Genomic DNA, 27,385 nt, shown 5'->3' on the forward strand with positions numbered 1-27,385 from the left:
CCTAGAATCCAAAGGAGCGCACCAGTTTCGCCAGAGGGGTAACATACAAATTAAATAAGGTAGGGCTTATGGAGAACCCCTAAGGGACCCCTCAGGGGAGCTGAAAAGGTTCCACTCTAAAATCCCCACAGCTAATCATCTGCTTCCTAGCCCTCAGGAAGGACACTAGTAATTTAAGACCCACATCCTTTATCCCGGACTGCCACAGTCTTTGCACCAACAGAGATGGAATTATGGTGTCAAAGGCTGTGGACAGGTCCAGCAACACCAGGATAGCTGCACCTCCCTTGTTTGCTTGCCATGCGATTGGAATCAGCAGTTACTTAAAGTGCCAATTTGGTGCTGTGATTCCTCTAGAACCCATTTTGAGAAGGGTCCAGGAGTTCTTGATCTAAGAGATGCTGAGCTAATTCCTGGTTAATATTCTTCTCTAGGATCTTGACTGGAGCGAGCAACAAAGAGATCGGGCGACGACCTGATCCATTTATTGAAAGTCTCTGGCAATAAGCCTGAGCTGATGAGTTCCTTCTCATTACATTTTTCGAGGGCATCTGCAAACTAATCAGCCACAATTTTATACCAGTTTCTGCTGCTCTTGGCGGAACTCTGCATGCTTTCCACCACCCGTGACTTGTGTACCTTAAACAATATGAAACTGTGGTCTGACCAACTTAACGGCAAGCAGTCGCCTATCGTAAGGATTTCTTGATTCAAAAAAATCCCATCTAATGGGGGTCTGGCTTTGCGAATCAGGATATTAGCCCATTGACTCAAGCCAAAACTAAGCATGAGACCCGTGAAAACCCTGGTGCCCCAGTCACTCTCATCCTCCAAGCGCAAGTTAAAATCTCCTAGAATGGCGAGGTTATCACAAGAGATAAAGGGCTCCAGTACTTGGTGCCAATTTGACATAATTTGCTTTTAGGGACTAGGCAGACTGTAGGTCAACAGTCCTGCCAAAATCACTGCCTGCTTAGTTTTAATTTTGAAATGTCCCTCCTCGCAGCCATTAATAGCGGTCTATCATGCAGCTCCATACAGATAATGGCAAGGTCTCCCACCCTCCATGCTCTTATTTCCAGACTCACCACTACATATCTAGTGGTGAGGCAACAGCAAAGTCCAGGCCAGAGTCCTCCTTGGCCCAAGTCTCAGTGGTGAACAGACATTCTATGTGTGCAGTACCTATCATCTCACTAATATCCAAGCTGTGTTTTGTAAGGGAGAGGGAATTCTCTAATGCACAGCATAAAGGCTCCGCTGTCCTTGAAGTCCCTCCCCTGTGTGCTCTTCCCAGAGATTCCAGGAGGTATAACAGAAGTGCAATGCCATCGTCCCACCATCCCATGATCTAACATTTCCCCTACCAAACACTTCACCTTATACTCAACATTCAAAAGGGCCTGCTTCATGTAGCTAAACCTGTGCTGAACTTTAGTCAAACCAAACTGACAGCACCCCTGGACCCATTCGGGCGTGGACAGGCGCAGATGGGCTTGCTTTAGGCTTGCCTTCAGCTTGCTAGTGGTGCGTCTGTGCATCGCCGCATTTAAATCTTGGTGGCAGGCACATACTACGTGAGGGAGCATCAGCTACTAGCACACTTCCGCCTGCTTAATGTATCAACGAGGGACACTAAGATGGCCACAAATGGGCCAACACAGGCTCTAACAGGCCCTGATCTCAAACCCACAAGAAATTAATGTAGTAGGCACTGGGTATAAATCCTATCAATACCCTCATTTTTTAACAATACAAAAAACACACTTTAAAAAATACATTAAAAACTGTGATCACCTGCAAAGGCCAACACCACCACAATAGCCCAGTAGAGCGAACAGCGCTGAAAAATTAGCATGAACAGAACCATGTGGTACGAAAGAGTGTGTGAACATTTGAGAAAGTTCTGATGCCGCTCAAGTAGAAAATCTATTCAAGCTGCAGCAAATCTACTTGAGAAGCAGCCCTCAGACCGCGACCGCCCGTGTTAGAAAATGGCACCAGTGTGCACCATATCTTGCTTGTATTTCTGCAGGCTCATGGGAAATAATTCAGCCACATGCCGATTGGAGGAATTGATGATGATGTTGAAGAGCTCTTTGTTGTTGTGTACATGAGTGGAGACTCTGTCTTCAATCGCTTTTTTCCTCATTTTCTGATAAGTTGGTGGTGGGTGGTGGTGCCGGCTCTGAAGTTGTTGTTTGCTTCTGTGGATTTTGTGTTCCTCCAAGCCTTTTTGAAGCAGCCGCAAGTGCGTCTGTACTCTCGAAATTCTGTGGTAAACCATCTAGCTTTCTTGGTGTGGGTGTTGTTTTTCTTGAGGGGGGCTATGGTGTTGGCGCTGTCTAAGATCCATCTGTGCAGGGTGCGGGCTGCGTTGTTGGGGTCGTCATTTTCCACTATGGTTGGGGTGGAGTTGCTGAGTGATGAGGTAAGCTGGTCATCAATAATTCTGGTCCAGTTTCTTTGTTGGAGCAGGTGCTGGTGTCTGTGGATGGTGGGTGTTCTGAAGGTGAAGTGGACGCATCGATGGTCAGTCCATGGGAGATCGGTGGTGTGGCGGAAGGTGATAAGGTTTCCTGTTGTGAAGAGGGGGTCGAGGGTGTGTCCTGCTGAGTTTGTGGGTTCCGTTGGCGGAGTCCAATGTTGTGGAGGTTGTCCAGGAGGGATGTGATGCTGGGGTCCAGTTGGTTCTCAAGGTGGAAGGTGAGGTCTCCTAGTAACGTGTAGTGGGTGGACGTGATGGCATGCGGGGAGATAATGTCCGTGATGGAGTTAGCGAAAAGTCCATGGGGTCCAGGGGGTCGGTAGATGAGTGTTCCTTGGAGGGTGGAGGTGGGGCTGGCCAGTATCTTGAAGTGAAGGTGTTCCATCAGGTCGGTGGGCTTGTCGGGGAGTATGCTCAGGTGGACGGTGGATTTGTGGACGATGGCGTTTCTTCCTCCTGGGCGGGTGGGGCCGTCTTTCCTGGAGAGCTTGTATCCTTGGAGAATGGTGATGGCGATGTCAGGTCCAGAGCTGGTGTTGGTCCAGTTTTCGATGAAGAATGCTACGTCCGGGGTGGTGCTGTCGAGGAAGTCCCAGATTTTGGTGGCGTGTTTGTGGGGGGATCGGACGTTGAGGAGGATGCATTGCAGGGTCTTCGGTTTGGTTGTGTTCTTGCGGGCGAATTGTGCTGGGTCCGCGGTCTTGGCAATGCTGCAGATGTGCCGGTAGCGGTGACAGCTAAAGGGTCCGTGGGTGTTGGCCGGTGATGCTAGCTTGCATTTGTTGTTGCCGCCTGTGTTGAGTGCCTGAAGTGCCGTTGGGTCGTAGCGTTGGCGGTGCAGAGATCCAGGGTTCCTGGTGCTGGTCGCGGCAGGCTTGCCTTTGGCGCACCCGTTGCGCGCGTCCACTGCGCAGCCGCCATTAAGGGGTCGCGGAGGGCTGGACAGCTGGGAGGCGAGGAGGGGAGCTGGATTGGGCCAGTCACGCTGGTCGTGCTGGGGGGGAGTGGCCACAGGGGCAGCAGCCCCTGGGAAAAAACGGGCAGCAAAAGGCACAGGAAAGAGTCAAAAAAGAGGGGAAAGTGCAAATAATGCACCAAAAGTGCACGCATAGGAAAGACACAGAGGACACAGAGGAGAGTGAAAGGGGGAGATTGAGATGAGGGTGAAAAACAAATGAAAAACAGAGGAGAGACATAGAAGGAAACTGAAGGGGGAGCCTGAAATAATGGGGAAAAAGAGTGAAAAGGGAGGAGAGACACAGAAGGAAAGTGAAAGGGGGATAGAAATGAGGGACAAAATGAGTGAAAAAGTGGAGCGAGAGAAAGGAGACAGAGGTCCACTGAACCACCAGGGATGAGGCGCAGGTAAAACCTGCGGGTGAAGGAGGGCCAAGAACACTCAAGTGTGCAGGGGCTTGGGGTAAGGCTTCACTTAATGGCGGAGCTGCGAGGGAGGGAGAGCAATTTCGCTGACAGTGAATCAGTTGTCTTGCTTGCCTGTCCCCTGCAGCGGCTGCAATTAAATAGGGATCGGGGAGGGCTGGACAGCTGGGAGGCGGGAGCGGGTAGGCGAGCTGGATTGGGACGGTCAGGCTGGTCCTGCTGGGGGGAGGGGACGCAAAGGCAATAGCGGCAGGGAAAATACAGGCGAAAAAAGGCAAAGGAAAAAGTCAAAAAGAGAGGGGAAAGTGCAAATAAGGCAGCAAAAGTGCACGCAGAGTGGAAGAAAGACACAGAGGACACAGAGGAGAGTGAAAGGGGGAGATTGAGAAGAGGGTGAAAAACGACTGAAAAATGGAGGAAAGACACAGAAGGAGAGTGAAGGGGGAGCATAAAATGAGAAGAAAAACAAGTTAAAAAGGAGGAGAGACACAGAAGGTGAGAGAAAGGGAGCGATAGAAATGAGGGAAAAAACAAGTGAAAAAGGAGAGAAAAAGCGGAGCGAGAGAAAGGAGACAGAGGTCCACTGGACCACCAGGGATGAGGCGCATGTAAAACCTGCTGGTGGAGGAAGGCTTCGAACACCAATACTTAAGTGTGCAGGGGCTTGGGGGAAGGCCTCACTTAATGGTGGAGCTGCGAGGGAGGGAGAGCAATTTCACTGACAATGAGTCAGTGGTCTTGCTCCACTGACTCAGTAAAAGATCATTAACAAAATAACACCAAAACAACAAGAATCAAATAAGAGAAACCTTAAAAATGATTTTTTAAAGTTTGAAGTAGAAATATCTCCAGAAATCACAGAACATCTTTAAGAAATTAGGTCATTGGTTGAGAGTGGTGGAAGCCCAATTTAGGCAACAACCACAATCCTTGTCAGGATGAACCACAAAAAGTCACTAAATTAAGATGTGCCTAACCCCGTGTTAGCTTGGTGCACAGAAGTCAGGCTCAACTTAGAGGCAATGTGTAAAATATTTATGCAGCACACAAAAAGTAATAAAGTGAAAATCAACACAAGAAAAATCCCAAACCCATTTTGAAAAATAGAGTAACTTCTGTCCACACCTAAGTCCCCTTTGTGTCCCTGTCTGGAAGCATTACACAAACAACCTCGGCAGTGCCACTCACAGTCATGTGACTCAGAACACTGGCAGAATGCACATAGTTAGGACAAGAAAATGCCAACTTTCTAAAGGTAAACACAAGGAGATGATGGACGGAGCACTGAAACTTCAGACGCTCATCCCAAGTCACAGATCTGGGTTGAATCCATCATCGTTTTTTACCTCACTTCTCCACCCCAGTTAGGACCCAGTCATATGCAAATCAGTCTTGACCTCATTCCTTCTGGGAACAGTCCAGACGGAACTGCCAAGCCAGGTCTTCCCTGAACCGGAAACAAGCTTCCTGGGACTGGTTTTCGGGTGTCACCCCTCATCAGCCAGGCTAGCTTGAATCCAGTGGCAAAGTGAGCAAGGGACCTTCATCTGGGCATACCCTGCCAGGTTAGAGCAAAGAAATGCCCTGAAACCAGCCCCAGGATGCTTGTTTCAGGTCCAGGGAGGACATGGCCTAGCAGTTCAGGCTGGACTCCTCCCATGGGGAACAGGGTCAAGCCTGATTTGCATATGGCTGGGTCTAAACTGGAATGGCATGGGGAGAAAAACAACATTGGATTTAGGCCCAGAACTGTGTACTGGGGGGAATGTTTGAAATTGATCAGCATTCAGTCCAGCAAATGCTCTTTTTGCATTTGTCACCTTGAGTGGGACAGGTATGCCCAGACGTGGGTCCCGTGCTCTCTATGCCACTGGAGTCTAGCTAGCCTGGCTGATGAGGGGTGATGCACAGACACTGGTCCCAGGATGCTTGTTTCCGGACAGGGAGGACCTGGCCTGGCAGTTGGGCTTGACTGTTCCCATGGGGAACAGGGTCAAGACTGATTTGCATATGGCTGGGTCTAAACTGGAATGACATGGGGAGCAAAACAACATTGGATTTAGGCCCAGAACTGTGTACTGGGGTGAATGTTTGAAATTGATCAGCATTCAGTCCAGCAAATGCTCTTTTTGCATTTGTCACCTTGAGTGGGACAGGTATGCCCAGACGTGGGTCCCGTGCTCTCTATGTCACTGGAGTCTAGCTAGCCTGGCTGATGAGGGGTGATCCACAGACACTGGTCCCAGGATGCTTGTTTCCGGACAGGGAGGACCTGGCCTGGCAGTTGGGCTGGACTGTTCCCATGGGGAACAGGGTCAAGACTGATTTGCATATGGCTGGGTCTAAACTGGAAGGGCATGGGGAGCAAAAATAATGATGGATTTAGACCCAGATCTCTGTACTGGGGTAAATGTTTGACATTAATTGCCATTCTGTCCAGCAAATGCTCTTTTTGCATATGTCACTTTCAGTGGGACGGGTATGCCCAGACATGGGTCCCGTGCTCTCTATGCCACTGGAGTCAAGCTAGCCTGGCTGATGAGGGGTGATATCTTGAAACTGGTCCCAGAATGCTTGTTTCCGGTCCTGGGAGGACCTGGACAAGCAGTTCGGGCTGGACTGTTCCCATGGGGAACAGGGTCAATACTGATTTGTGAATGGCTGGGTCTAAACTGGAATGGCATTGGGAGCAATAAAATGACGGATTTAGGCCCAGATCTCTGTATTGGGGTGAATATTTGACATGGATCAGCATTCTGTCCATCAATTGTTCTTTTTGCATTTGTCACCCCGAGTGGGACGGGTATGCCCAGATGTGCTTTCTATGCCACTGGAGTCAAGCTAGCCTGGCTGATGAGGGGTGATGCCCTGAAACTGGTCCCAGGATGCTTATTTCCAGTACAGGGAGGACCTGGTTTGGCAGTTTGGGCTAGGGTCAAGACTTATTTGCGTACGGCTGGATCTAAACTGGAATGGCATGTGGAGCAAAAAATCAATGGATTTAGGCCCAGATCTCTGTACTGGGGTGAATGTTTGACATTAATCAGCATTCTGTCCATCGGTTGTTCTTTTTGCATCTGTCACCACGAGTGTGACGGGCACGCCCAGACTTGGGTACCGTGCTCTCCATGCCACAGGAGTCAAGCTAGCCTGACTGATATGGGGTGAAATCCCGAAACCAGTCCCAGGATGCTTGTTTCTGGTCCAGGGAGGGCCTGGCAGTTCAGGCTGGACTGTACCCATTGGGGAACAGGGTTAAGACTTATTTGTGTATGGCTGTCTCTAAATTGGAATGGCATGGGGAGTAAAAAAAATGATAGATTTAGACCCAGATCTCTGTATTGGGCTGAACGTTTGACATTGATCAGCATTCTGTTCATCAGTTGTTCTTTTTGCATTTGTCACCCAGAGTGAAACGGGTATGCCCAGACATGGGTCCTGTGCTCTCCATGTCAAGCTAGTCTGGCTCATGTGGGGTGATGCCCCGAAACTGGTCCCAGGATGTTTCGGTCCAGGTAGGACCCGGCCTGGCAGTTCAGGCTGGACTGTTCCATGGGGAACAAGGTTAAGACTGATTTGCATATGGCTTGGTCTAACATCGGGTGCAAAATAACAATGGATTTAATCCCAGATCTCTATACAGTGCACCCTGGCCTATGAGCCATTAGGTCCTACCTTATATTTATTAAAGCTGAAGGTTTAGGAATGGCAAACAGTTTATTTTGCCTGGTGGAAATGACAGTTTAAAACTGCACTGTAGACTGCAGTGGCCTTAGACATATTGTAAAAGGCTACTTTGGTGGGTGGCACAATGAGTGCTACAGGCCCACTAATAGCATTTCATTTACAGGCCCTGGGCACATGTAGGACAAATTACTAGGGACTTACAAGTAAATTAAATATGCCAATAAAATATACCCCAATTTCACCATGTTTGCATGAGAGAGCACACGTACTTAAGCACTGGTTAGCAGTGGCAAAGTCCACAGAGTCCTAAAGCCAACAAAAATGTATTCAGCAAAACACATGGGGTGAAAGCAAAAGGTTTGGGGAATATCACACCAAAGATGTTAGGTCTAACAGTGCAAATGATAATCTAGAGGAGCAGTAGACCAGGACCTTGGTGCGATTGGAACCTGCCATGATATAACCCTGATTGGATACAATCGGTGGATTGGTCCAGATGAAAAAGTATAGAAGTAAAAAAGTTCAAATTTTTTCCACATTTCCACTTCAGAAACAGACTTTATCACTTTCTTCAAGAAAAGCTTTGAAATGTCTTCCAAGTCTCATCACAGAAAAGGACTTTGTCATTGTTTGATAAGAAGAATCAAGAATCCTCCATGAGCATACTGCTACTGAAATAGTAGCCTCCGTTATCTAACTGTAGGCAGGATACTTGAAGCAGGTTGGTCATGCTTGAGCTTTGTTGTTTTCAATCTGAGCATTTTCTATGTCTCAATTCAGAATTTGACTTCGTTTTTTTTTTGGGGGGGGGGTTGGAAGGGCAGAGAGCCTTGACTGGGATGAAGCAGAAAATCAATCCAATGCCATAGAACTGCTGCATTCCAGAAGCTCCAAAGCTGTGGAGAAAAAGTTTTTTAACTTTCCTGTGGTGCACATCAACCACAGGAGTACACGTCTACAGCCCCCTGGACTTCAGAGGAAGGCCCTTTGAGGCTCTCATTGTGTCAGGCAGATGCCAAAGCAATGTTCAGTCCAAGTCTAGTTGCCACTAGTCAGCTGCTCACTTTAAGGAAAAGGCATATTGCTGTTTTTTATGTCTCGGTAGTAACCCTGGGTGGAGTTTGCGGAGTTGCACTATGCGGTACTCCGCGAAGTGCAAAAAAACTGCTGCACTACGCAGAGCTTTGCAAGTGGCGGAGTACGATAGAAAAATGCCGTTCACGGTGATTGCACAATGCTGGATGCTTGTCCACACTGTGCAATCATCTCAAACGGCACCATGCACAGTGCAAGATGTCCTTGCTTTCCTTTTCTGATGCTCGAGTAGATTTTTACTCGAGCGACAGCTTTGCGAATGTTAACAGGCTGTTTCTCAACGCGAGCTGTCATGAGCATACGAGACCACTCGCAATGAGAAACCTGACCCCCCGCACGTTGAGAAAGCTTGCTGGGAGGTTGATTTTCCATGCTCGCTCTCGCCATCTTGATGTTGGCAATTGCAAACGAGGAAAAATCTCACTGGGAGGTTGATTCTCCTCACTCGAAGTCGCAAACTTGACGTTGATGAACGCGAGCGTGGTAAAAAACTCCACAAGCTCCGTGTAACGCGGAGCACAAAAGCTCCGCGAGCGGAGCGGAGCTCACCACCCAGGGTTACTCTGTAGCCACACAGGAGGAGGAGCCATTCTGGCCTTCTCTCAGGTCATAGACGGCAGGACCATTCCTCTACTGTATTGAGAAATTGTTCTGAGGATGAATACTGGGGATGCCTTATTTATGCCTGACAGCAGCTAGTAATGTGGGGGTGACTCCGTGTAGTCACTAACCAATGGGGCAAAAGTTCCTGGGGCAACCCTCCAAACATTTTCAGTAGTTCCGGTTAGTCTTACAGCAAACAATCCAACAGCGCGCCTCAGTCTCCAGATGTAGGCATGGAAGCTCTTTGCCCATTGTGAATAGCCTGTGTAACCACCCATAGGTGGGGGCAGGCTAATGAGCAGTCCTCTCCTCAGATCACTCAAAACCAGCTCTGGGGGTAGCTTTTGTGCAACCAACTGCTTCGGACAGCATAAAGGTAGCTTTGTAAAACTTACATTTCCCACAAATGTAAAAAAAAAAAAAGACTTTACAATTAGATTGGAATTTTTATTAGAACATTGGAATGTGGAGCACTCCCTTGCAGACAATGGAGTGCTCTGTGCTTCTACGGGCCGGTAAAGGTCCGCAGAGCAACATTCCAATGTTGTTTAAACAAAGGCCTCTAGGAGCCATAGGGGATTTCAATCCCCTCGGGTTCCGAGAGGCCTTTGTTTAATTTTTTAGAACATTCTGCCCTCTAGTGGCAGAATGTTCTAATAGCCTTATAGCCCTTTGTAGCTGGGCTATACCAGCTATTAAAGTCCCGCTCCCTTGTTAAAGGCGCCGGAGCAGGCCTTTAATAGCCGGTATAACCCGCTACGGCGGGCTATAAGGCTATATTAAATTAAAAAATAAGTCTTTGAATGGAGTCTGTAGCTGGTACAGGTCAAAGGTTATGGATTAACTTTATAATTGATACTTTGAGTTTTCCTATGTGTCAATTACAGCCTGACAGTTACAATTTCGCTTTGACCTAGTCTCTGGGGGAAACATGTAATTTCTAATGTCACTCATATGCTAATCCTAAATATTATGCAGCCTACCTTGTGGGGCACAAGCTGTGCTTAGGTGGGGTCCTGTTTAATATATAAAATCAGGTTTTCCTACTTGCCAAAAGAGTGATTTTGAAAGGTCTGTGCATCAGGATTCAAGCTGCTGTTTTATGCTACACAGTGCAGGCCTGAAGTCATGTTTTTATTGCCACTTAAGTGGATGGCACAATAGGTGCTGCAGTCCACAAGTGGCATTTAACTTTCCATGTCAGGGACTTTTTTCTTTTTTCTTTACCATATGCAATGGCCTTCTTGGAAGGTTAATTACGCCATTCAGGTTTAAGTCAATTTCTTCATGTTTAAAGAGGCATTGCAGGCACTTTACTTCTGTTTAGCAGGGGTAAAGTGCACAGTACTAAGGTGTCTATTACGATGTTGGGCGGATCGCCACCGCCCGCATGGTGGTGGCGATCCACCCGAGAGCATCCCTCGCCCGCCTCCCATTTCCCCCACCATATTATGATGGCGGGGGGGACCACGGCTGACGGAAAGACCGGGTGGAAAAGGGTTGAATATGGTGGCCGTGTCTGCTAGACACCTCCATCCATATTATGATGGCAGCGGGAATCAGCCTTTCCGTGGTGGCATTGCCACCACAGAAAGGCATGTGGTTTACTCAGTTGGTGGCCCGTTGCAGGCCCCCAACTGAGTGGTGCGTGCATCCTAATTACCCATGCGGGACCGCCGCTCCCTTAGTGGGCGATCCCATTACCCGGGGCAATGGCGGGTCATAATAGACCCCTAAGTCTCCCAAAAATAGGATCCAGAAAAAGGCAAATGATCTGGTGCGACCACGTAGAAAAGACAGATTTCCTCCAGCTCCCATCCACCTTAAGAAAATATTTTTATGAACAGTGATGATGGATTTCACAATTTCCTTTAAAAAATGACTAGATAGAAATACTTTTAAATGACGATACCCCTGCATACATGTCATTGGTTTTCCTTTGTGTTGGTTGTGCCTTTCGTTAGGACTCCATTGATATACTCAAACAAAGTCGCCACCATTTAGTCCTCCTTCCTAGAGGCAGCTAGAAATGTTTACTACTGAGACACTTAGTTTTAGCCTTCTGATGAGGCTCCAGTTGAAGCCTATTGATGACGCTGAGCTCAAGGGTTGCATATCTTCTATCATGTTGGTTCTCTTTTTGACCCAACCACCCCTAAGATCTTGGAACGGGGTACTATGGAACTTCTTCCTGTATTCAAGGTATTGCTTAACAGTTCCTTCGAGGTAGCACAGACACCTCTTAACTGGAAACATACCTGTGTTGTTTCTCTGCTGAAAGGCCCTCTCTTGATTCTGCTAAGCCAATGAATTATAGGCCAATCTCCCTCCTTCCCTTCTTTTCTAAAATAGCTGAAAATTATATCAACCCGCAAGTGTCAATTTCATTGAGTAAAGGGATTTTCTACATAGTGCACAATCTGGTTTCTTCCCTCGTTACAGCACTGATTCAGCCCTTTTGTTAGCCTCAGAGTCCATGCCCTAGGCAATGTACAATGGGGACACTGCAGCTTTACTGCCACTGGACCTAAGTGCGGCTTTTGACACTGTGTCCCATGGCTGTCTTGTAGAGCAGATATGGAAATATGGTGTCGGCCATAAAGCCCTAAAGTGTTTGCATCTCTCCTGGAAAACCGCACTTTCCAGGTCATCCAAACGCCTTTCTGCTCCAAGGTGGTTCCTTTGCATCAGGGAGGTCCACGGGGCTCCTCGCTGAGCCCTACTGTTTTTAATTTGTACATCCACCCCTTGTCAGACATCAGAGTGAGACATAGCTTTGAAATAATATCCTACGCCGATGACACTCAGTTGATCATCACCTTGTCCAATAACTAAGCTGCTGCTGGCCCGGCTTTGAGGACCAGCTTGCTTGTCTGAGGTATCCTACTGGATGGACCTTAACTACCCGAAGTTAAACATAGGTTAGATGGAGGTCCTGATCCTTGGCAAGCAGCACTCAATATGGTACTCATTCAGGTTGCCAGAATCCCTGGGTCCCTTTCCTCAGCGGAACCCCAAGGTTAAAAACTTGGGTGTTTGTTTTGACAATAAACTCACTTTTGAGAGACAAATCACAGCCTTAGCAGGCAAGTGTTGTGCCATTATTAGATCTCTTTAACATTTTATCCATCTTCTACCATTCTCGGCCCAGAATACTGTGCTCTTGACTATTGTAATGTCTAATACCTGGGAGCCTCTCAGGCTAGGATCAAGAGAATCCAGCTAGTACAGAATTTGGCGGCACGCCTGCAGGTTAAACTCCCCAAGCGTGTATCTAGGAGTAGGGCACTTCAGAAACTACACTGGCTCCCGGTAGAAAAGAGATGTTCTTTGAAAGCCCTTTGCTACTGTTATCAGATCCATAGAAAGACTGGGCCAACGTATCTACACTCTCTTTCCGCTCCATACTCTCCTAGAAGGTGCCTCGGCTCCTCTGAGGTACAAAAGGGGGTGGTGATGGACGGAGCATTTGAACCAATCAAACACTCACACCCAGTCAAAAGATCTGGGTTTGATCCATCACCGTTCTTTAGCCCACTCTGCCACCCCAGTTCAGACATGGCTAAATGCATGTACTTTGCATGGCTTTTGTACCACTCAGCTCCTCTGAGGCACTACTTTTGCAAGTGCCCAGAATCAAGAATGCTTGCACTGGCGGAAGACCTCTTTGCTATCTTGCTTTTAAATTCTGGAATTCCCTTCTGCTGCGGCTGAGGTAATCCCCATCGGAGCCTCAATTTTGCAAACACCTCAAAACTTGGCTTTTTTAGACCCCCCTCTCCAGTTTGTCTTCTCAGCTTGTTTCCGACTGCTCATCACTGGGACACCTCTCACAGGAGTAGCTATGCGCTTTATAAAACATGCAATATTATTATTAATATTATCATTATTACTACTAAGACTGGACACAACTGGAGATATTTTGAAAAAAATGTTTACAACTTTAAAAGTAGCAGCAATTAAACATACAGGGGCTTATTCATGAGAGCCCTGTATTACTTTTGCTGCATGCAGTGGTACATGCATAACGTAGCGCTTTCATAAATATTTATGAAGCCAATGAAAGCCACCCTGGTGGCTTTGAGTGGGTTCATAAATCAAAAGTAAGGCGTTCCTGCGCAAATCGCTGCATCGCCTTACTCTGTGCCAAGAAGGCGGTCCATGGGAGTTGCAATGGGTTTTCCTATGCAACACCCATGGAATTTGATATTGCCCCAGATTTATAAAAACATTGTAAACCTGGGGAAGCGTCAAAACTGTACGCCTTCCAAGGTGAGGCGTAATGAGAAGAAATGTGTTCATTTCTCCTCATGTTTTCCTCTTTCCATGGGTGCTGCATTTTGAAGCACACATAGAAAGAGGAAAACGCCTCGTAGGATTGTTTTAGTGCAGGAAGGTCCCCCTTCCTACTCAAAACAATCCAGCCTGCAAGTGAGGCACCCTTGCATCATGGTGCAAGGGTGTCTGCGTTAGCACTAGGCTGCCAACAATGCGCCACCACAGGCAGAAAGGATGGGAATGCATTATATTGCTTAAATACGGTGCATCCCTGTCCTCTCACTGAGGCGTAGGGCAGCGCAGTAAGGTGCCTTGCTGCGCTGTCCTACGCCCAATTGTCATAAAGAGTGTCACATTGTGAAAGCCAGTAAGTGCGCGGCAATGTCGTGATGTGCATCACGAGCGGCTGATCAAAACCATCCTACTTAAAGAACTAAGGGGCATATTATCAAGCAGGGCGTTAAAATTATCGCCGTTTTAGCAGCAGAAAACTGCCGCTAAAGCGGCCTTAATGGGCTTGATAATATGCCCTGGAGAATTCCAATAGAAGCCCATGTTCACACCAGAACATGGGTTTCTATTGGAATCCACAAGGCCATATTATCAAGCCCATTATCGACGCTTTAGTGGCAGTTTTCTGCCGCTAAAACTGCGATAATTTTTAACTCCCTGCTTGATAATATACCCCTAAAGCTGTGCAACATTTTTTCGCATTAATCGTAATTTTCTGCCGCCAACTTATATCTATCGCGCATCTATTCGATTTATTTAATTTACCATATCTTTAGTTTTGACTAGTTTATTCTTTCAGCTGCAATGTGATAGATCTATTTTACAGTGGCGTGTCTCCATATTTTCTTAATCGATCCACGATCGTCCTCTAGTGGTAAAGTTAGGAAGCGCGTTCATTTTACATTGCAAGAAAACACAAGATTATCAGAGAGGATCATAATCATGATGTTATAAAACGTTTTATACCCAAGTGCAGTATACACGTGTCAGCATACAGTCAGTACCATTTTTGAATTTTTCTTACAAAGGGAAAAGTTTTACTGTGGACAGTCAATAAACATAGCATAACTGACCTCACCCAATAAGCAATTGAATTCAGGACCGTGGTGAAACATTGGATCCGATGCATAAAGCTTACAGGTTAAGCATGCAAATTAGTGAATGAATCTCCAGATAAAAATGCAGAAAGGTAAAAAGTATGCACTCGTTTGTAACTGACAGATGGGGCCCTAAGTCACAAGAATGTTGCTGCGATTTAGTCTTGTTGTACTGTTTTCCTAATCCTGAATTCTGGAAATAGGTTTGGTGAATCCAGGAACACTCCTAGTTTATTCCTGGAATTTATGAATGAAGAAGAATTTTTCCAAGAGTAAATAAAGTATTCTCATAGCAAAACCTTTGTGAACTGGTCCCATTGATAGGCAGTGGATTTGGTAATGAAGGTGGGAATACAGGGGCATATTATCAAGCACGGTGTTAACATTATCGCCGCTTTAGCGGCAGAAAACTGTTGCTAAAGCGGCGATAATGGGCTTGATAATACGCCGTAGAGAATGCCCATAGAAGCCCATGTTCGCACCAGAACATGGGCTTCTATTGGAATTCACAAGGGCGTATTATCAAGTCCATTATTGACACTTTAGCGGCAGTTTTCTGCCACCTTAAGCGGCCATAATGTTAACGCTGTTTCTTGATAATATGCCCCACATTTCGGTGACTGCAGATACATTTGCACAAACATTCATTCCAAGTAGTAGGATCAGTGCAGAGACACTGTTGCACGCTCCTTGGCTCACAATTAGTGACATCCAAGCCCCCAACACTTTCAGATTCCACTAATCATTGCATACTCACATGTTCTCGAACTGACATATCACACTTCAAACATTCTATCAGCACACCACGTGCATCAAATAGGCAAGGATAATACCACATACCTTCTACCACTAATTGACACACAATAGCACAACAGTACAAACAATAATCATAAAAAGGACAACACTACAGTGGGTATTTCTTGCTGTATGTTAACAGAGAGACCATAGAAATCGAGGGAACACAGAGTTAAAACTTTGTGTGCATGCTAAAACCTTTGCAAACCATATTACACACACACATCTGCACCTTTAAACTTGTGCATCAATTACCTAGACTTGACAAAGTTTTGCAAACTGTGTTGAAAAATCCACCACCATTTTCAGAGGAAGGGTGTAGATAGCGCAGACTGTTACCAGATAAAACAAAAAATGTTTTTTTGGTTTTTTTTTAAAAAGGACACTTGTAAAATTGCCCATTTTGAATACAAAGTGCACATACCAATTTTCTACATCTTGGAGATTTCACAAACACAATGTTATAGAACAAACGTACAGAAAAGGAAACCTATGCTACTCAAAGTGTTCCTTGCATTCGCATGAATATTTTTTGTGAATAGCTGAGACATTTGTAATTTTTCGCAAAGCATAGCTGCATGCGTAAGCATCCAGATATTTCCATCTCTTTTGTAAATGGGGAGCTTAATGCATACACTCTGGCCACCACTAACACAGATTTAGGGGCATATTTATCAATATTTCATGCAACGCAGCTGCTGCGCTGTGCTGCATGAAAGGGAGAGGGCAAAAATGTTTTATATTTAACACTATATGGCACATTCCTGCTGTCTCTCTTCTCTGGTGCACTTTTGGCTACCTAGCACCATTGCATGAACCCTTGCATCATGGTGCACGGGTGCCTCTGTTGCAGGCAGGATTTTCTTTGTGCAGAAAGGGACACCTCCCTGCACAAAAACAATCCTCTGCTGCTTTTTACTCTTTCTACATGTGCTGCAGAATACAGCACATGTATTTAGAGGAAACAAGCAACTAGAAGAAATAAAGATATTTCTCCTTGTTACGCCTCTCCATGGAAGCATAGCATTTTGTTGCATTCCCAGGTCTCACACTCATGGTAAACTGGGAATGAGTCATTATTCACAGGTGGATGTGTGGGAACATCTGTGCTCCTCCCATTAACTGCCTCCCTGGGACTGAGTAACACAAGGCAGTAACTTGCGCTACCTTGCATTAATTCAGGTTTAACAAGCACACTGGACCTCACAAGGTGGCCTTGCGTGACTTGGTAAATCTGATTTTTGTATTGTGTTTCACTTGGTTTGCCTTGTGTGATGCAAGGGCAACACAACGCTTTGATAAGTCTGGCCCTTGGTCTTTACACAGACTTTAACCAATCACTGAGAGAAACAGATAATTCTCTAGCTCTGGCTGGGCCATTGGCTCCTGTAAATATAACATATTCAAGGAAGTGTAAAATAACTCAGGACATTATATGGCACATTATAGAAGGAAAACGCAACTGTAGTCGAGAGCTTCAAAAAAGTGAAACAAAAGCTAAAAATAGGCAGAATATCCAAATCAAAGTCTAAAATACCAGAGAGATAGGTCATCATTTTAAAGTTATTGACACCTATTGGATTTGAAAAGCAACATTTTCATTAATTTGGCATGGGCTCAAGGTGTGCTAAGGGTCTGTTTGAAATTTATCAAGATGAACCTGGCTAATATGTTCTTTCCTGATTTTTTATTAGATTTTGTTTTTGATCTCTACCTCCCTTACTGTGTCTGTTTAAAAATGTAAATATGGGGAAAATGGAAGAAGTAATAAAGTGATACAAAGTTAATTAAATGCTTGCAATTTGGATTTTATTTTTAAATGATACTGATACAAAATTAATTGTATTAGGTAATCACCTAATGTTTTGTATATTTTCTCTTAGACAGTAAAGAGTTTGATGCATTTGTATCATATGCAAAAACAAATTCATATTCAATTGAACATTCAATGAGTGAAAACTACACTGAGGAAGAGTTTGCAGTAAAGCTACTTCCTGAAATTTTGGAAGACAAGTATGGTTACAAGCTGTGCCTTCTGGAAAGAGACATCATACCAGGAGGAGGTACTTTTTTATTATGAACTACATTTATAATGTGTACTATGTTTCAAATTAATAGAACCTTTAACGATATACCATGTTGGCTTGGTAGGCTGTAAAAATGATTTCTCTCTTTAAAGAGAAAAATCTATGGACTGTGCAACGAATAACTGAGTGGGCTGTTCCAACACACTATCAGAGACCAAAGTCAAGAGACCCTTAGTAGCTGTGAAATGTATGGGCTTGGGTGAAGTTAGTATATTTTAATATTAACCCCTTCGATGCTGATGACGGCCCCCAGCCGTCATGCATCACGGGGCTCGTGTGCTGATGACGGCTGGGGGCCGTCATAAACCCGCCCACTCGCGATTCTGCCGCACAGGCGCAGAATCGCGGCCGCGCCCAAGGGGTTAAAACACAGATTTATAGTTGTGAGACACATTTTAAAATCCAATTAAATTCCTTAGTCACTAAAGTGATATGTACAATGTGCGGGGGCAAATGCACTACAGATTATTGTGCTCTTGGCCCACAGATAAATATGGTAAAAGACAGTTCCATATGAGGGTATTTTACTACTATAGTTTGTGCAACGTTGCACAGACATAATGTTTGGCATGCTAAAGCAGGCCTTCATCCAAGTAGAGAAGAGTTTGACCCCATGAAGGCTGCCTTCAAGGATACAATACAGTTGATGTTTAATAGGAGATCATAAGGTGTGATCATAAATTATAAGAAGATCCACCCATGAGTTGACCCTACAAATGTGGTGCAAACTAAACAGGTGTAATCATTAATCCCAGTGCACTGCATTAATTGTATAGCACCAGCATAAACTGAGGCACCTATAAGAGCCATGCAGAGTTCACAAAGTCACTGCATCCTTTGTGAATATGGAATAATATACATTTAGGGTGCAATACTCACCAAACCAGATTCTATTACATCAAGTGTTCAAATATCTACACTACAAACTTGTGGGGGGGCACCTCGGCTGGACACCAATACCTTCCTTTCATTTTTGGAAACCCGGGTTTGACCATCAGTTGTTTTATTCAAAAGGTGATTCATATAAAGTTAGTACCCTATAAATCATATTGTCTTGTGTAAAATACAATCAAATATGTGGTCATTATCAACTCCTGTACCCTCAGACAGGGTCTGCTATATCATACAACGTTGTCTCTCACTACATTCTATGGGTCATATATGAGAAAATGAGGCAAGAGCATGGTGCAAGAACTGGGGGTGCCTCAAAGCTCTTTGCGTGGGACAACTTGTCGGATATCGAGCCCTCATCCTTCAATGTCTTTCCCTCTGCATCTCTGAGTTCTGAGTCTTTTTCAAGAGGCCACTTGTGTCCTGTGGAGACAATTTAGTGAATTCATTGTTACTTTGTTACAGAATAGCATTTGAGTCATCAAGTTATTGTTATGCACCAAAAGTAATGGGTTCCCTTGAATATAATTTGTGCCTCTTTAAAAAATCCTCTTCAAATTGCACCCTAATGACCAAATACTTTTGTTAGATGCCTTTCTAATTAGGAGTTACCATTTTACCACTTCCAACTCAGAACATATTAAATATTAACAAACTTCTCTGGTCAGTATAGGCATTACTTTCAGCACTACTGATATTAATGTTGTATTGAAACAGTGAGTACATTTTGCCTCTTTCTATTTCTGAACTGTGCTGTCTGCAAGGACAATAAAGAACAACATGAAATGTCCCCAGTCCATTCTGAGTGAAATGAACCTATTTTGTAAGTGTTGTTCCCTATCTCAATAGTGGACTGCAGAGATTGTGCCAAACTCCTGCTCAGAAACAATAGATTCTTTGTTGCCTTATATGTATTATCGAATGTGTGGCAACCACTGGGCAAAGAACTCTGGCAGTAAATTGCAACCTGAGTGATGTCATATCATGTTTATGTATTTAGAATGTATTTCCATAGTGCAAACTAAGCCAAAAGGCAGTGAAGCCCTGAACATTGTCAAAGGCAAGCTTAAAGTTGGCGCGTAATAGGACAGGAAGCAGAGTTGTAAGCACTTAATCCATTGTGATGTAGTGTTCTTTAAATTGGTTAGTCTTTACCTCTTTCCTAAATTGGAGCAACATTGAGGCTGTCCGGATAGATATGGCCTGTTAATCCACAAGGTGGGTGCAGAGATGAAAAAGGCCTGTTGTCTTAGGTTTTCTTTTTTACACTTCTTAGTCTGCAGTTTGATGGTGTCCTGGCTATGGGTGTGCAGAGAACCCACAGTGATAGTGAACTTGTTGCCAAGATAAGCAGGGGTGCAGGTTGTCCTGGCTTCACAGTGTGGGCCAGCAAGGGGACTTTGATGCCATGCACTGTGATGTGTATGATGCCCTTAAGGAGTCGCAGTGTGGAGTCTGGGAGGCCATTGAGCATGGCCTTACCACCACCTGGATGCAAGAGTACAAGGACTTGAATAGCAGTTCTGAAGATGCTTTCACTTTCTTTACAAGAGAGAGTTGGTGCCAAGCTGTCTTTGGTTTTTTTGCAATGTGCTCCTTGAGGGAGAGGTTGGTATCTAAGTAAATGCAAATGGTTTGGCAATCAGTGGTGCTTGAGGTTCAGAAACTGTTAAGGCTCATGTTATTGAGCCAGGTTTGTATGGTCATTTGTTTGTTGTACTTGGCAAATAATTCGGCTTGTTTGGATTGAGCTTCAGGTAGGCACTGGACATCAACTTCTAGATGATGTGCAAGTGATGTTTGGGGTGTTGGATGGGTGAAGCAGAAGAAACTTTCAAGTAGAGTGTGTCTCATCAGCGTATTGGTGAATCTTGATGCTCTTGTCTGTGAGTAGAGCATTGGGTAAATTCTCTGTGTAAACACTGAAGGCAACAAGAGATAGTATGGGAAACTGGGCTATTCTTCATATGACGTGGATCTTTTGTGACCTGGAGGTGCCCATGTGAAAAAAGTGTGTGCATGCGTGTTCTGTTTATAAGTATGTTACTTAACCAATGCGCCTCTGCTCTGGTTTGTAACATAGTGATGCTATAAGTGTTTAGCTGGCTGTTTGGCTTCATAGGCTGCCAATTACCATTGCTGCTAATGAAAAGCTAAGCCTGGATGTTTCCCTGATTCTGATATTTCTCATATTTTTAATACTATATATAACTGGCATCTCATGGCATAAATCACCATAAATGCATCTTCAATTCATCCTTTCTGGTCTGCTAACAAAATATATTTTTTTTAGCATCTTCACTAGATTTCAGGCACTAATTAAGGCCTAGATTTACTAACACTTTGCACTTGGTTTACATCACTTTTGTGACACAAACCCAGCACAATGTATTAAGGTTGGAATTACTATCCAGCAGGAATCAGGATTTGTGTTGTTTCACAAAGTAGTGCTATGCACTGCTTTGCGTGATTTTACTTCAAGGAGGCTTTCCATGGGTGGCTCTTGGGTATTCCCATGACACCACCAATGGGTTTTGACGCAAATCCCTACCTACAAATGTTAGCAGACAAGGATTTGCACCACAATCTTACACCTCCTCAAGGCACTCATAACGAGTAGAAATGTTTTCATTTCTCATTGTTTTTCCATCTTTGTATGTGTGCTGCATTGTACAACATGCATAGAAGGTGTAGAAGCCTCAAAGAATAGTTGTTTGCACTGGATGAGACTCCTTCCAGTCCAAAACCTATGCTTCAGAGAACACCCACACCCTTGCACAAAGGCATGAGAGACTGAGCATTGCCGCATAGTTGCCAAAAGTTTGCCAGCACCGGGGTAGAGAAAGAATTCACCATATCTTAGTAGAAAACTGGAACATTTTGTTCTCTCCCTTTGATGCAAGGCTGCAAAGAAACTTTGATGCAGCGTTGTTTTGCGTCAGATAATGGTAAATCTTGGCCAGGATCTTTATTCCAATTAATGTCCATTTCTGAGTGTTGTTAAACTGTGTAGGGGGCAGGCCTAATAATTCAAGTGCAATGCTACGATATTTTGTAAACAGGTTCTTGTTTGTCTTCCAATGCATCTTCCTATGCAAAAACATTTTTTTTGCAGCATAAGAAAATGTGATTATATTTGTGAATGGGGTCAGCGTAAAACAGGCCCATTGTTTACTCTGTAGTGTGCCCTTTTTAAATTCCTTTCTCTGTAACCTGATTATCCTAATTCATTTCTTATTCTCCATCCTGTTTTGCAGCTTATGTTGAAGATATTGCACGAATAATTAAAAGGAGCAGGAGAGCAATATTTGTCCTCAGCCCAGCATATATCAACGACCCCATCCTGTTTGAGTTGCAAACAGCAGTCAAGTGCACCTTGGAAGACGACAGCCCGAAATTGATTTTGATTAAATTCAAAACATTTCAAGAGCCCAAATCTTTACCTCACGTCATAAAACGAGCTCTGAAAGTTGTGCCCACCATCCCTTGGAAAGAGAAATACGGCACATCAACGTCATCAGCTTCAAGATTCTGGAACAAGATTCGATATCACATGCCCATAAAGAAGAGCCCGGTTTCAAAAGACAAATATTCCTGTTTACCGAAGTGTTCTTCTCTTTCGCATTAAAAAGTGCAAGTTTAGTACATTTTTATTTGACTTGTGGTTTATAGTGAAACGTGTATGGTGTGTTTATTTCCTGGCATGCATGGGAGATGCGGCCGGAAGAGAGAGTTGTATTAAAGCCTTTTTAAATTCATCCTTGGTGATTCCAAACTTCAGTAAATCTATTCACTAAGCAGTCACAGTATAGCCATAGAGTTGCAGAAGAGGTTCAAGTTCAAGTTCAGAAATTTGTATAGCGCACTACTCACCCAGAGGGTCTCAAGGCGCTTGTGGGAGGTGGGGGTACATTACTTATGGAATATCCAAGTTTTAAGTTGCTTTCTGAAGGAGAGGTGGTTCTGTGTAAGGCGGAGGTGGGTGGGGAGAGAATTCCAGGTTTTGGCCGCTAAGTAGGAGAAGGATCTTCCACCCATGGTGGATTTATGGATGCGTGGAATAGCGGCGAGGGCTTGATTGGACGATCGTAGTTGGCGGGTGGGGGTGTAGAAGGACAGGCGCGTGTTGAGGCGTTCGGGTCCTAGGTCTTAGAGGGCTTTGTGTGCGTGGGTGAGGAGTCGGAACGTTATCCTCTTGTTGACGGGGAGCCAGTGGAGGTCTTTCAGGTGATCGGAAATGTGAGCTTGGCGCGGGATGTCTAGTATGAGTCTTGCTGAGGCGTTTTGGATGCGTTGGAGTTTTTTCTGTAGTTTGGCTGTGGTTCCGGCGTAAAGGGTGTTTCCGTAGTCCAGTCGGCTTGTGACCAGTGCGTGGGTGACCGTTTTTCGTGTTTCGGTGGGGATCCAACGGAATATTTTTTTGAGCATGCGCAGGATGTTGAAGCATGATGATGAGACGGCGTTGACTTGTCTGGTCATCGAGAGGGAGGAGTCCAGGATGAAGCCCAGGTTACGTGCGTGATCCGTAGGTATGGGTGCGGTTCCCAGGGCCGGTGGCCACCATGAGTCGTCCCAGGCAGAGGGGGATGAGCCTAAGATTAGGACTTCCGTTTTTTCCGAATTCAGTTTTAAACGGCTGTTCTTCATCCACTCGGCAACATCTTTCATTCCTTCGTGTAAGTTGGTTTTGGTGGTGTTTGGGTCTTTGGTGAGGGAGAGGATCAGCTGGGTGTCGTCTGCGTAGGAGATGATGTTGAGGTTGTGTTGGCGCGCGATGGATGCGAGGGGCCTCATATATACGTTGAAGAGGGTGGGACTGAGTGAAGATCCTTGTGGTACGCCGCAGATGACTTCAGAGGGCTCTGATCTGAAAGGGGGGAGGCTGACTCTCTGGGTTCTTCCGGCGAGGAATGAGATGATCCAGTCCAATGCTTTTCCTTGTACTCCGACGTTGCTGAGGCGTTGTATGAGGGTGTTATGACAGACTGTGTCGAAGGCAGCGGAGAGGTCAAGTAGGATGAGGGCAACTGTTTCTCCGTTGTCCAGTAGTGTTCGAATGTCGTCTGTTGCTGCAATGAGGGCGGTCTCGGTGCTGTGTTTGGCTCGGAAGCCAGACTGTGAGGGGTCGAGGGATTTGTTGGATTCGAGGAAGGCGGCGAGCTGATTGTTGACGGCTTTCTCAATTACTTTGGCAGGGAATGGGAGGAGTGAGATGGGGCGGTAGTTCTTGAGTTCAGTGGGGTCTGCTGTGGGTTTCTTCAGAAGGGCGCTGAGTTCGGCATGTTTCCAGCTTTCCGGGACGGTAGCGGAGTTGAGGGAGCAGTTGATGACGTCTCGGAGATGGGGTGCGATGATGGAGTCTGCTTTGTTGAAAATGTGGTGGGGACATGGGTCGGTTGACGATCCTGAGTGGATGGAGTTAATCAGGCGGATGGTGTCTTCCGTGGTGATTGGGTTCCAAGCGCAAAGGTTGTTAGAGGGGGGTTCTGGTTCAGAGGTGGGAGGAGTGGGCTGGTCTCCGGACAGGTTTTCAAAGCTGTTATGTATGTCGGCGATTTTGTTGTGGAAGAAAGAGGTTAGGGAGTCGCAAAGGTCTTGGGATGGAGTGATGACATTGGCGCCGGCGGTGGGGTTGGTAAACTCTTTGACAATGTTGAATAGTTCTTTGCTGTTGTGGGCGTTGTTGTCAAGTCGACCCTTGAATGCTGGTTTCTTGGTGGATCGGATCAGTTGGTGGTGTTTGCGGGTGGCGGTCTTGAAGGTAGTCAGGTTGTCAGTGGTTGGGTTTTTTCTCCAGGCTTTCTCGAGGGTACGACATAACTTCTTAGATGTCTTAATGTCATCGTTGAACCAGGGGGCTTTTTTGATTTGCTTGATTTGGTGGTTTTTCAAGGGAGCAAGTTCGTCGGCGCTGTGGGTGATCCATTGTGTGAGGTTGGTGGCAGCTTGGTTTGGGTCCGATGATTTTGCAGGAGGGTTTTGGTGAAGCGAAGTGAAGAGCTGGTCGGTGGTAATTTTGTTCCAGTTTCTTCGGGGGATTGGTTGTGGGAGGTTGTGGGTCGTGGTCTTTTTGTAGTTGAAGTGAACGCAGCTGTGGTCCGTCCAGTGGAGAGTTGTGGTGTGGTTGAAGGAGATGTGCTTGCTAGAGGTGAAGATTGGGTCGAGCGTGTGTCCGGCATAGTGGGTGGGGGTATCGACAAGTTGTTTGAGTCCGAGATTGGCCAGGTTGTCCAGGAGGGTGGTGGTGTTGCTGTCGTTATTCTTTTCCAGGTGGAAGTTGAGGTCTCCCAGTAGAATGTAGTCCTCGGAGGGGAGGGCGTGTGGGCTGATGAAGTCAATGATGTCTTCGCTGAATTGTGTGCGGGGCCCTGGTGGTCTGTAGATGAGGGTGCCTCTGAGTGTGGTCTTGGGGTCGGTGTGGATCTGAAAGTGAAGGTGTTCGGCGGCTGCGAGGATATCGTCTGAGCTGGTCGTGATGCGGATGGAGTTCTTATGGACGATGGCGATGCCTCCTCCTGTTTGAATGGTGCGGTCCTTTCGGATGATCTTGTAGCCATCCGGGATGGCTATGGCGATGAAGGGAGCTGACGAGGCGTTCATCCAGGTTTCTGTAAGAAAGGCGACGTCCGGTGAAGTGGTGTCGAGTAGGTTCCAGAGTTCAATGGCGTGTCTGTGGACCGAGCGGGTGTTGAGTAGGATGCATTTCAGGTGGTTAGTGTCGGAGCTCTGTTTGGAGTCTGTGGATTTGGTGTGGGTCTTGATGTAGTTGAACTTGCAGGAGTGGCAGGTGAAGGGTCCATGGGTGTGTCCTGGGGCGGCTTGGTAGCAGTCTAGGATGCGGCCGGGGTTGAGTGCTGAGAGGGAAGCGGCATCATATGTTAAGCGGGAGGAGTGGGATTTACGAGGACCAGGGGGTCTGGTGCTGGGCGCGGTCCAGGCGCGGACGGGCATAGACGGGTTTACCTTTGGCGCGCCTTCGGCGCGCATGGGGCGCAACCGCTGCGCGTAAAAGCATCTGTCATATGTGGAGCAGCTGGAAGGCGGGAGCGGGGTGGAGAGGACGGGCTCCAAGGCACAACAACAACAAGATGGCAGAAAAAGCGAAACCGGAACAAGCTGGGGCACAGAAATCAATTGCGCTGTGGGCAGTGGTACAATCAGGCACGATATATTATTTAAATAAATAAACTCATATAATGCGAGCACTACTAAACGAAATTGGCCCAGACACACTTTAAGGCAATGCGATGTACAGGGAGGCAGAGATACCCCAATGCGAGTAATGCACAGAGGAGAACACAAGCAGGCAGGCACAACTTGTAATTAAGGCACCAAAGCAATGCGAGCAGACAATAACGATACCCAGGAGAGACCAGGAGGCGTGGGGAGCGACCGCTTCTGACGGAGTCAGGACGGTCATATAGTCTTCTCCCCAGTCTTCTACCCAGTGGCCTAACAAACTTGTAATCCCCGCCTCTTTTCCCTTCATCAGTATACTCCAACCTCCTCTCCTTCGCCATTGTCCCCCAGCTTCCTGTTATATACCAAGTTGAAATTTAACTTATGCCTGCGTTTTTTGCATGATTTTGGGAATTTCACATTACACTCAAATGATGCTATGATGCCACGTGAGCAGCTGTAGTTACAGGTAATTCTGTTTTTGTGCTGTCATCGTTTACCCTTGTTCACTACATCTTCTGTTGTCGACAAGCTGGGAACAGGAGCTGCCAGGACCAGGATGACCCACGTTTGCTGTATCCAGAATCGCAAGTATTATTACTCCTTATGGCATAGACTAGCTATAAAAGACATTTCTTTTATGTTTGAAAAGCTTTATTAAGAAGACTCATAAGCAAACAAAGACATCAGCAGAAGAAAATACAATAAAATTGCTTAAACATGGTATAAAATAGTAAATGCTAATGTCAATGGATAGCAATCAAAGAAGCATTTCATGGGGGTTTTGCAAAAGGACAAGGGGAGGGGAGAGAAGGGGAAGGGAGAAAAGACAATTTGAATGCAGAGTATACATAATGCTATGAATAGTTACGGAAATTGAACAAATGATGCAATTCGAAGACAAAATTAAGTAGCATATAAAAGAAACAAATCATGTAAAAAATTGTAAAAGGCAAATTGACAAGAAGGAGAGATTTGAATTCTTTCAAGGAGGCTTAAAGTTCTCTGAGCTTACAGGAACAAGCTGTTTCAAAGCCAAATGATCCAGGTATAAGGTGAGAGGTAACCAGTAAAGATCAGTGTTGCGTGGTGGTTTGTATGAAGAGGCAAAAGGGACATCAAGGGGCCGATTAGGATGGCGGACGGACTTGCGTCCGTCCGCCACCCTTGAGGAGGAGGGAACGTCCGCAGGGGCTGCGGCGTTCCCTCCGTGCTGATTAGGATGTGACCGCCAGGGTGGCGGTCACATCCTCTATATTTAACATTGCGGCGGGTGCAGCTTCAAGCTGCACCCGCCGCAATGTTAAAAAAGCATGTTTTACATTTACATGCACAAAGCGGCTGGCACCGCACGGTGCCTGCTGCTTTTTGCACGCAAATGCAGGGGGGTACCATAGGTACCCCCCATGTGCACCCCCCACCCCCCATTCACCCAGGGGGCCCGCAACGGGCCCCCAAAGTGAATGTCCGTATGCTTTTCCATGGCGGAAAAGCCGCCGTGGAAAAGCATGTATTCACGAACATCCTAATATGGCGGACGGTGTCTCATAGACACCGCCTGCCATGTTATAGCTTTTCCGCCACGGTCGGAAGCCGACCGCGGCGGAAAAGCGGCGGACGGAATTCCAGACCCACCAGCCATCCTAATTTGGCGGTGGGTCTTTGGAGGCTCCGCAGCGGTTTTTCCGCATCCTCCAGGCCGGCGGACACTTCCGCCGGCCCGGAGGATGCGGAAAAACCGCCATCCTAATCGGCCCCCAAGTCTGTGAAAGTGACATAAAGTGTTCCAC

At 46.0% G+C, this 27,385-nt stretch overlaps 1 protein-coding gene across 1 annotated transcript in view; it reads left to right on the forward strand.

Annotated features, from left to right (window-relative positions):
- IL18RAP (interleukin 18 receptor accessory protein) overlaps window positions 1-22,174 on the forward strand; it is a 245,707-nt gene extending 223,533 nt beyond the window's left edge. Inside the window, exons 11-12 of the mRNA XM_078656139.1 lie at window positions 17,322-17,501; window positions 21,674-22,174. Coding sequence (XP_078512265.1) covers window positions 17,322-17,501; window positions 21,674-22,044 — 551 coding nt within the window. The 3' untranslated portion in view covers window positions 22,045-22,174. The remainder of the gene's footprint in view (window positions 1-17,321; window positions 17,502-21,673) is intronic.
- The last annotated feature ends 5,211 nt before the right edge of the window (window positions 22,175-27,385 follow it).

Source organism: Lissotriton helveticus, chromosome 8 (assembly GCF_964261635.1).
Source record: "Lissotriton helveticus chromosome 8, aLisHel1.1, whole genome shotgun sequence".
Lineage (NCBI taxonomy): Eukaryota > Metazoa > Chordata > Amphibia > Caudata > Salamandridae > Lissotriton > Lissotriton helveticus.